Here is an 11,213-nt window from a genome sequence, read left to right as displayed (position 1 = left end):
ATTTGCTTCTCATTCAAAACAGACTGTGTGGTTTTGGTTTAATTGCAGCAGCACATCCTGAAGGACAGTGAGTCCTGTACCCTGGTGGTAAGACGTCGATACATTGGGCATGGTCTCTGTGTAGGTGCATCAGTCTGGGCATAACTCTATAAAACACCGCAGACCATTCCGTTTGACACAATTATCTGTCTGGCAATGTCTGTTTTTTCCGCGCCATTCTGGCTCAGCTTAACAATTTCATAATACACTGCTCAACTCATTTTACGCACTGAAAACCCGACCGCTTGCATGCAATATTTCAAATTCTTCGATACAGTAGTTGCCGACATATGGATACTTTTTTGAAAGAACCATGCTTCATCAAAGCCAAGCTTTGACCAGCCCAAAGGAGCACTACCCAATTATATCACCGCATATTACACAATGCAGCAGTGCAAAAGACTTGGTAGTCAGTTAATTGGTAGCGACACACCTGACTTCATACTTCTTCAGTCAGATATCTTATGTGAGATCTGAGTTTTTTGAGAAAAGAACGCATTTTTACCTAGACATACCTTTAATATTCCATATATTCCATATTAGATATTTAATATTCCATATTAAATGTCAAGTCTGTATATTTTTTTTCCTGGGGCTAGATTCCCCGTTAGAAGGTTGGCGCTTTATTACACACAGAGGGTTTAGTATATACACGACTATACTAATATGCACATTGCATGTTACCATGGCAGCGGGCATGGACGTTATATTAGCTCGTTAAGGCTTGGTTAATAACACAACCACAAATGCTGACTGCATGCGTTACCTTGACAACACATTCTACGCTGCAAAGAGAGCCATCCCTACACTTTATGGTAGAGATGTATTTAGTAATTTTAATAACAGTAAATGTGGCTGAAGGATGGTTATGGGGCTAGATGTATCACAAATGATATTGCGTACTGTTCTATGGTGGTCAATTATCATAACTTTCCGACAATTGTTACAACAAGCACAACTAGCACAACACAGTGCCCCCACCCCAAAGTAGAAGAAAATAATTCCATCCTGTATTATATTCTCTCAAAACATCTCCAATCTTTTCCTTCTCAATGCTGATAATTCTGATCTGCTGTTGGACAGGGTGGTTATCCCAATGAGCAGCCCGTCCCACACTTGAAATTTGCATTAAAAATATTGACAAAATACATAGTATAGCAATATATTAAGCAAACAGACCCCCTGTGTACTTCAGAATGACCATATCAACAAACTTGAATTAAGCTCAGTCAGGAGTTTATCGGTCCTGATGGCATATCGTACTACCTGTTCATGTGCGTGTTCAGCGTGTGTGGAAATATTCTAAATTGCAATTGTGCACGTGATTTTTTAGTTATTTTGCATACATGTTCGTGTTTGTGTACGTTCTTGTTTATTTAATATCTAAACCCCAATATACAAATACCACCACGTCTCTTAATAACGCGTATCGACAGAAAGTCAAAGTAGACCATATATGATAAATTTACATCAAGGCCATGCAATTCCACTCTTCTTCATCATTCTCTCAGTCGTTTCTAAGCGTGCCAGGTATTTGTCCTTAAAATGGTACATGCGTGTCTCAAGAAAGTTTTTCTTTAGGACCTTGTTTTTTCTAATGTAGATTGGGCTTCCTTGCCTAAAATGATGCAGAATGGCTTCGGAAGGCAACACAGCATAGACGCTGGTGGCATTAATGGCACTGTGGGTTGTCATGAGGTTCACTTTTTCCGGTCTTATGATCATTTTCCATCGACCACCGCCAAACCAAACATATAACCGCTTTGTTGCTAAGAGTGCTACCGGTTTGTATCGCAACATTCGTCCATCTTTATCTCCAGTTCTGTTTTCGTACACAGTCACATTGTCAATGAAGACACGCGGGAAGAAGGCATTGCTGAACCTGTAGGCAGCTCTGCTAGGAAAACTGTGCATCATGGCGGAGTAGTTCTCGTGCAAGTAGGGCACGATGACCTCGTCGATGTCGTGCATTAGGAGATATTTGAACCGGTGTATGTTACGCAACACGCAGTCATTCTGCAGTGAAAGCCGTTTGTAGCCATATCGCATTCGATTTCCTAGACCATTTTCAATTGCAGTCACATTCCACGGTATTACAGTGACGAATCCTGAAATAAAATACTGTTATATGATCATTGCGTTATATTGCTATGTTGGTAGAATGCGGTAGTTGTGCCCTGAAGTGATGCCACATCACAATGCTTATATTATCTCTATGAAATCTTACACAGTTCCCGGGTTTGGAATTTGGGACAAACTATGATAAAGCCAAGACTCACCTTGTTTTACGTAAAAATCGAGAACGGAGCTGATGTTACTTGATCGATGATAAACGAAGACTTGTTGTGCCCCAAACATTTTATATAGTTCCAGCGTTTGGATGAACCATGAGATATCACTGTAGTTGGTGAGAGCGTTGTGAATACACACACCAAATTCCTGTTGTTTGTCAATCCAACCCTTGGACCTATCTAGCACTTTAAGGACTGGCGGCATGAAGTCTTTATAAAGCCTAGATGGAGAAAAGATAATATTACACTCCCACTATCTTTTTGTGACACACCCAAAGTCTTTACCGACAATGGGTGCTAGTACACGTACTTTGGTATGTTAGAGTGAGATTTGTATCTGACGGCATGGCGCAGAAAAAGTGTGAAATAACGTGAGTTTTTTGCTGAATTTGGGAGAAAGTGGGGATAAAATGATACATGTATCAGACAGTCCTTATAAAAGAAAAGTGATTATTTTTCCATGTTTTTATCTTGAAAAAGGCAAACTTTAGATGTGATTGCTACATGTGCCTTTGTGCTTGTGTGTTTGTGCTTTTATGAGAGAGAGAGAGAGAGAGAGAAAGGGGGAGAGAGAGAGAGAGAGAGAAAGGGAGAGAGAGAAAGGGAGAGAGAGAGAGAGCTAATTGAATACACCCTCTAGGATTCTTTTCACCCAAAGATATTTTGTGAAAAGTAAATTGTCTGACAAGACATACGACAGATTGGCTTTAGCCGCCAAGAAATACTGTAGAGATTCTGTGGTGACATTTGCTATCAGTTGCACAGCTATTGGTCGTGGTATGTCTGATACATTACAGTACACAATGCTGCTCCTAATTCTGGAAAGTGAAAATGAAATCAAAATGAATGATGGGAATAAAAAAAAAACTGATGACGCATATTGATATTTTTGTGAAATTCAAAATGAAACTGTTGTATCTGTATGCGCTCAAGGTTGTTCATCAAGATATTTTGGTACACAAATAATACTGATTGAAATCAAACGTACACAAATAATACGGATCGAAATCAGACGTACATAAATAATACGGATTGAAATCAGACGTACACTAATAATACGGATTGAAATCCGGAAAAAATCTAAATCTGCCTGGGCGAGATTGGAATTCAAGTCAGAAACAAATTTAAATTATGATATCATTAGTCACAATATAAAGGATTTCTTTCTTTTGAATAAATGTACATATCAGTTAGTCGTGTTGGGAAGGAGGCAGTGGAGGATAAGCCAACAATGATAATTTGTAATAATGTCAGAAAATATATCTGGATCCGCTCCTGACATGTGGAGTAACAAATCACCGTGAGACTCACTTTGGTCTTCATAAATGGAGTTGTAAAGATGTGACCCGGGATGCTTTTTTTTTCTTTCCTGTTGACTGTCTGTATGTTTACACACGAACTAAAATATACTAATGCAATTTTATTTGAAACTACCTTAAACTCAACAGTATAAGTCCTTTTACATGTTGATAGCAAAGATTTGAAACTAGAAAGTGGGGTATAAAACATAAAGCCCCAATTTATGAAAAAAACTGAAGCTACCGTCACGAAATAAACAGAAATCATTTCGTTTTGCAATTGAAGAACACATCCCAAGTAGTATACCATGAATAATTGACCAAATAATTTTGGGACTTTAACAATAAAATGATGTCTTAGTTTTCACAGTTTAAGACCTCTTAAGAGATTATAACAGAGTATAGCCATAATGGAGTTCACGTGATCTAAAGAGCAGATCAGATATCATAATAATAGCCGTTTTGTGGTTCAACAGAATATATATATTTCTATTAGTTGTTCACAATTTTTTTATTATGAAATATATATCTGATACGAAGAGTTATCCCTTTAATGTAATCATAATTAAATATTGTCTGTATCTCGCCTAGGCGGATTTAAAATCTGCCTGGATTTCAATGTTGCCTGTGACCCCCCCCCCCCCCCACACACACACACATATAATATGGAAAACAACACAAATGTATATTATACATGCTTATCTTAAAATACCTTAAACGTCTGTCAACCCTAAAGATATATTCAAGCACTCCTCGGCGAACGTCTTCTTTCAATATCTTCCCTCTGAGAGTTCCATTATAGTATTTATGTTCAGCCTCAAACCAAAGTCGACAATACAAAGGCATATGTTTTTCTGTGGGTTGCCTTGCCGCTGATATTATTCTTACTTCTCTGCCTTTTACTCGAGGGTCATAATATGCAGAGAACACGTACAACCCGGAATCTGCTGCTTTTTGCCATCTTAAAGTTTCCTTGGAGAAATTGGTAGGTAATGACTCTGCCCAGGAAGTCCAACCTGTCACGGAATTTATAAAATTTTCAATCGGGTCTGCTGTCTCAGTTCCTTGAAATTTGAGAGAATCTGACAAAAAATGCCCTGCCTCTGTCAGCCGAATTGTCTTCAATTCTAAAGGTTCATCTTTCCCTGGAAACGTGTGATTGGAACCCAACACGTCGTGTCCAACAGCAGCGTTATGTATTGCTAGTTTTCTTACATATTTGCTGCGCTTGTGATATACAAGTTTATCGGTCCCCAACAGATACCAGGTCGTAATTACACAACAGGCAAGTAAAATAAAAGAAAGGCATTTCTTGTATAATCCTTGTACAGAAGAGCTTTTAAATCGTCCAGCCTTCATATTTGTCATCATGGCGGATTTCACCATACGGCCCTCTGGTTACGAACAACAGCAGTTTATTCATACGGGCGGTTTCCATACCGCATACGGGGACTTTCACAATAAAAGGTTTAAAAGGGTGAGTCTAAGATTGGTTGCCATTGGTTACCGCAAGTTAATGAAACGTAAAGACAAATAAACTTATGTTAGAAAAGCCGCATAACGATCAGTTGAGCAAATACCGAAACTTAGAGATGAATACTAAGCAAATTCAAAATGATAAGGTACTTTGAATGACATTTTTGTTGAGTAGAAAATAAATGTATATTTTACTTATCCCTCCGACAATGAAACTACCCACATCATTGTAGAGTCATATATTTTTTATATGTATATTTACCCAGTCATCCCAAGGCATATAAATTTTGGCTTATTATACTGTATTAAACGAATCACACACACGTATATATATATATATATATATATATATATATATATATATATATATATATATATATATATATATATATATATATATATATATAGATAGATAGATAGATACTAAAATGTTAATCAATTCCCTAAGTAAAATGGATAAACTGGAAAAAAACCCAAAATGTTGCTAAGTGTGCACAGGTGTTTGAAAAATGAATTCGGTATGGGACGTACCTTCATTCCTGAACAAAATTTTATCAGGTAAATGGGCATACTTGACCACACGTGTATGGGCTACAATCCTGTGTAGTAAGTTTGGTTGAAATGCTTTTATTAAGGAGATATAGGGCCCCCAGATTTCCATTCAATAAAGGCATTGTTTTACCTCATCAACGATACAGTCTGTTCTAAGGATTTTTAGAAATATTCGCTGGTATCCCTGTGTCATTCACAAGGATGTGAAAGCTATAACACTTATATCATAGTGCGCAGCATTAGTAATTTACAAACATATACTACAAAATGCATGTTGTTATTGTATACGGGCGCCGTTCTATTTCTTACAGTTATAGTTTGTTCTGTATCTTTTTTCCTGGGGCTAGATTGGCCATTAGAAGGTTGATCCTTTATTATACACAGAGGGTGTAGTATACACATAACTATACTAATATGTACACTGCGGGCATGGACGTTATAACTACTTGTAAAGGATGGGTTAATAACACAACCACAAATGCAGACTGCATGCGTTACCTTGACAACACATTCTACGCTGCAAAGAGAGCTATCCTTACACTTTATGGTAGAGATGTATTTAGTAATTTTAATAACAGAAAATGTGACTAAAGGATGGTTATGGGGCTAGATGTATCACAAATGATATTGCGTACAGTTCTATGGTGGTCAATTATCATAACTTTCCGACAATTGTTACAACAAGCACAACTAGCACAATACAGTGCCCCCACCCCAAAGCAGAAGAAAATAATTCCATCCTGTATTATATTCTCTCAAAACATCTCCAATCTTTTCCTTCTCAATGCTGATAATTCTGATCTGCTGTTGGACAGGGTGGTTATCCCAATGAGCAGCCCGTCCCACACTTGAAATTTGCATTAAAAATATTGACAAAATACATAGTATAGCAATATATATTAAGCAAACAGACCCCCTGTGTACTTCAGAGTGACCATATCAACAAACTTGAATTAAGCTCAGTCAGGAGTTTATCGGTCCTGATGGCATATCGTACTACCTGTTCATGTGCGTGTTCAGCGTGTGTGGAAATATTCTGATTTTCAATTGTGCACGTGATTTTTTAGTTATTTTGCATACATGTTCGTGTTTGTGTACGTTCTTGTTTATTTAATATCTAAACCCCAATATACAAATACCACCACATCTCGTAATAACGCGTATCGACAGAAAGTCAAAGTAGACCATATATGATAAATTTACATCAAGGCCATGCAATTCCACTCTTCTTCATCATTCTCTCAGTCGTTTCTAAGCGTGCCAGGTATTTGTCCTTAAAATGGTACATGCGTGTCTCAAGAAAGTTTTTCTTTAGGACCTTGTTTTTTCTAATGTAGATTGGGCTTCCTTGCCTAAAATGATGCAGAATGGCTTCGGAAGGCAACACAGCATAGACGCTGGTGGCATTAATGGCACTGTGGGTTGTCATGAGGTTCACTTTTTCCGGTCTTATGATCATTTTCCATCGACCACCGCCAAACCAAACATATAACCGCTTTGTTGCTAAGAGTGCTACCGGTTTGTATCGCAACATTCGTCCATCTTTATCTCCAGTTCTGTTTTCGTACACAGTCACGTTGTCGATGAAGACAAGCGGGAAGAATGCATTGCTGAACCTGTAGGCAGCTCTGCTAGGAAAACTCTGTATCATGGCGGAGTAGTTCTCGTGCAAGTAGGGCACGATGATCTCGTCGATGTCGTGCATTAAGAGATATTTGAACCGGTGTATGTTACGCAACACGCAGTCGTTTTGCAGTGAAAGCCGTTTGTAGCCATATCGCATTCGATTCCCTAGACCCTTTTCAATTGCAGTCACATTCCACGGTATTACAGTGACGAATCCTGAAATAAAATACTGGTATATGATCATTGCGTTATATTGCTATGTTGGTAGAATGCGGTAGTTGTGCCCTGAAGTGATGCCACATCACAATGCTTATATTATCTCTATGAAATCTTACACAGTTCCAGGGTTTGGAATTTGGGACAAACTATGATAAAGCCAAGACTCACCTTGTTTTACGTAAAAATCGAGAACGGAGCTGATGTTACTTGATCGATGATAAACGAAGACTTGTTGTGCCCCAAACATTTTATATAGTTCCAGCGTTTGGATGAACCATGAGATATCACTGTAGTTGGTGAGAGCGTTGTGAATACACACACCAAATTCCTGTTGTTTGTCAATCCAACCCTTGGACCTATCTAGCACTTTAAGGACTGGCGGCATGAAGTCTTTATAAAGCCTAGATGGAGAAAAGATAATATTACACTCCCACTATCTTTTTGTGACACACCCAAAGTCTTTACCGACAATGGGTGCTAGTACACGTACTTTGGTATGTTAGAGTGAGATTTGTATCTGACGGCATGGCGCAGAAAAAGTGTGAAATAACGTGAGTTTTTTGCTGAATTTGGGAGAAAGTGGGGATAAAATGATACATGTATCAGACAGTCCTTATAAAAGGAAAGTGATTATTTTTCCATGTTTTTATCTTGAAAAAGGTAAACATTAGATGTGATTGCTACATGTTCCTTTGTGCTTGTGTGTTTGTGCTTTTATGAGAGAGAGAGAGAGAAAGGGAGAGAGAGAGAGAGAGAGAGAGAGAGAGAGAGAGAGCTAATTGAATGCACCCTCTAGGATTCTTTTCACCCAAAGATATTTTGTGAAAAGTAAATTGTCTGACAAGACATACGACAGATTGGCTTTAGCCGCCAAGAAATACTGAAGAGATTCTGCGGTGATATTTGCTATCAGTTGCACAGCTATTGGTCGTGGTATGTCTGATACATTACAGTACACAATGCTGCTCCTAATTCTGGAAAGTGAAAATGAAATCAAAATGAATGACGGGAATAAAAAAAAAAAATGATGACGCATATTGATCTTTTTGGGAAATTCAAAATTATACTGTTGTATCTGTATGCGCTCAAGGTTGTTCATCAAGGTTTTTTTGGTACACAAATAATACTGATTGAAATCAGACCTTCACAAATAATATGGATTGATATCAGACGTACACAAATAATACGGATTGAAATCAGACGTACACAAATAATATGGATTGAAATCGGACGTACACAAATAATACGGTTTGAAATCAGACGTACACAAATAATACGGATTGAAATCCGGAAAAAAAATCTAAATCCGCCTGGGCGAGATTGAAATTCAAGTCACAAACAAAATTAAATTATGATATCATTAGTCACAATATGAAGGATTACCGTCTTTTGAATAAATGTACATATCAGTTAGTCGGGAGGGAGGCAGTGGAGGATAAGCCAACAATGATAATTTGTTATAATGTCAGAAAATATATCTGGATCCGCTCCTGACATGTGGAGTAACAAATTCACCGTGAGACTCACTTTGGTCTTCATAAATGGAGTTGTAAAGATGTGACCCGGGATGCTAAAATATATTAATGCAATTTTATTTGAAACTACCTTAAAGTCAACAGTATAAGTGCTTTTACATGTTGATAGCAAAGACTTGGGCATAAAAACACGATTATAACCAGAAAGTGGGTTATAAAACATAAAGCCTCAATTTATGAAAAACCTGATGCTACGGTCACGGAATAAACAAAAATCATTTTGGCCCCGGTGTCAACAAAATCGTTTTGCAATTGAAGAACACATCCAAAGTCGTATACAATGAATAATTGACCAAGTAACTATGGGACTTTAACAATACAGTGATGTCTTAGTTTTCACAGTTTAAGACCTCTGCAGCTATTGATTGTTTGCTTATGTTTTATTTATTTATTTTTTTAACGTTTGGTAAAGCACCTTGATGTCTATTTGGATGACATTTAATTACCCATTTTGATAATTTCACATTACTATCATGATTTTGTTTATTTGACACAAGTATTTTTTTAAAAGGCTCATTACTATAACATTCAAATGGACTGCAGTTTATGAATCAAAAGCCGAGGGTAACAAAACAATAAATGATGTGCACGAGGAAACGTTAAGCAGGAGGCTGTCGAAAATCAAACACGTGTATCTCTGTTTGCCTCAACAAGACCATAAGTCCAGAAATTTAAGTAGAGGGAAATAGTGCTGGTCGCATTCGCATTTTTGCCGGAGATTTGAAGCAGGGGAGCGATGCCGTAAAAATGAGCAGTAGAAAAGCAGCTAATATACAGGTTTCAAACGCAAGTAGTTAAACCAATAATGCTACTTTCTGTGCAATCCCCCTTTTTGCCGTATACGTGCAGTGTGCTATGCTGCATCCCCACTACAAACATGATCCACGTCATTGCGTCACTATAATGCTAAAATGATACCTCGATAATGTTGCAGTTTCTTGCGGTTTACCCTACATATGAAAAAATGTTAAACAAACATGTTCTAAACTATATGTTCTGTTTTATAAATGGCTTTATTTGGTATGTGATTAATGTACTCATAATTAAATATTGTCTGTATCTCGCCTAGGCGGATTTAGAATCTGCCTGGATTTCAATCTTGCCTGTGACACACACACACACACACACACACACACACACACTGTATATATAATCAAAAACATCACAAATATGCATTACACATGTTTATCTTAAAATACCTAAAAGTTCTGTCAATCCTAAAGATATATTCAAGCACTCCTCGGCGAACGTCTTCCTTCAATATCTTCCCTCTGACAGTTCCATTATAGTATTTGTGTTCAGCCTCAAACCAAAGTCGACAATATAAAGGCATGTGTTTTTCTACGGGTTCGCATGCCGCTGAAATTACTTTTACTTCCCTGCCTTTCACACGTGGATCATAAAATGCAGAGAACACGTACAGCCCGGAATCTGCTGCTTTTTGCCATCTTAAAGTTTCCTTGGAAAAATTGGTAGGTAATGACTCTGCCCAGGAAGTCCAACCTGTCACGGAATTTATAAAATTTTCAATCGGTTCTGCTGTCTCAGTTGCTTGAAATTTGAGAGAATCTGACAAAAAATGCCCTGTCTCTGACAGCCGAATTGTCTTGAATTCTAAAGGTTCATCTTTCCCTGGAAACGTGTGATTGAAACCCAACATGTCGTGTCCAACAGCATCGTTATGTATTGCTAGTTTTCTTACATGTTTGCTGCGCTTGTGAAATACAAGTTTATCGGTCCCCAACAGATACCAGGCCGTAATTACACAACAGGCAAGTAAAATAAAAGAAAGGCATTTCTTGTATAATCCTTGTACAGAAGATCTTTTAAATCTTCCAGCCTTCATATTTGTCATCATGGCGGATTTCACCATACGGCCCTCTGATTACGAAAAACAGCAGTTTATTCATATGGGCGGTTTACATACCGCAGACGGTGACTTTCAAAATGAAGAGTATAAAAGGGTGAATTTAAGATTGGTTGCCATTGGTTACCACAAGTTCCTGAAACGTAAAGACTAATAAACTCATGTTAGAAAAACCGCATAATGAACAATTGGCCAAATAACTAAACTTAGAGATAATACTAAACAAGCTATAAATTGTAAGGTACCTTGTATAGCATTTTTGTAGCGTAGGTATTTTTACTTCCACCCCCCTTCCCCCCCCCCCCCCCCC

General features: G+C 37.7%; 2 protein-coding genes across 2 annotated transcripts; both read right to left on the bottom strand.

The window, feature by feature from the left end:
* Positions 1-550: 550 nt before the first annotated feature.
* On the bottom strand, positions 551-2,760 carry LOC147761435 (uncharacterized). Its single transcript, XM_087013597.1, has 2 exons — positions 2,319-2,760; positions 551-2,147 (listed from the first exon to the last, which is right to left on the bottom strand). Exons 1-2 carry the CDS (start codon positions 2,533-2,535, stop codon positions 1,510-1,512), a joined length of 855 nt encoding a protein of 284 aa, XP_086869723.1. The 5' UTR covers positions 2,536-2,760; the 3' UTR covers positions 551-1,509.
* Positions 2,761-6,636: 3,876 nt separating this feature from the next.
* Positions 6,637-7,939, bottom strand: LOC106172449 (uncharacterized). The gene is made up of 2 exons (XM_013553174.2): positions 7,670-7,939; positions 6,637-7,498 (listed from the first exon to the last, which is right to left on the bottom strand). The coding sequence occupies exons 1-2, from the start codon at positions 7,884-7,886 to the stop codon at positions 6,861-6,863; spliced, it is 855 nt and encodes a 284-aa protein (XP_013408628.2). The 5' UTR covers positions 7,887-7,939; the 3' UTR covers positions 6,637-6,860.
* Between the last annotated feature and the right edge of the window lie 3,274 nt (positions 7,940-11,213).

The sequence above is a fragment of the Lingula anatina genome, chromosome 5 (assembly GCF_051362555.1).
Source record: "Lingula anatina isolate TDL-2025a chromosome 5, LinAna3.0, whole genome shotgun sequence".
Taxonomy (NCBI): domain Eukaryota; kingdom Metazoa; phylum Brachiopoda; class Lingulata; order Lingulida; family Lingulidae; genus Lingula; species Lingula anatina.
The sequence above is the reverse complement of the archived record's forward strand: the minus strand, read 5'-3'. Positions and strand labels throughout refer to the sequence as shown.

Excerpts from the sequence above, each read along its gene's own strand:
- LOC147761435 (XM_087013597.1), bottom strand. The coding sequence starts at position 2,535 with ATGCCGCCAGTCCTTAAAGTGCTAGATAGGTCCAAGGGTTGGATTGAC. Across the intron at positions 2,148-2,318 it reads CGATTTTTACGTAAAACAAG|GATTCGTCACTGTAATACCG; the intron begins GTGAGTCTTGGC and ends ATTTTATTTCAG.
- LOC106172449 (XM_013553174.2), bottom strand. The coding sequence starts at position 7,886 with ATGCCGCCAGTCCTTAAAGTGCTAGATAGGTCCAAGGGTTGGATTGAC. Across the intron at positions 7,499-7,669 it reads CGATTTTTACGTAAAACAAG|GATTCGTCACTGTAATACCG; the intron begins GTGAGTCTTGGC and ends ATTTTATTTCAG.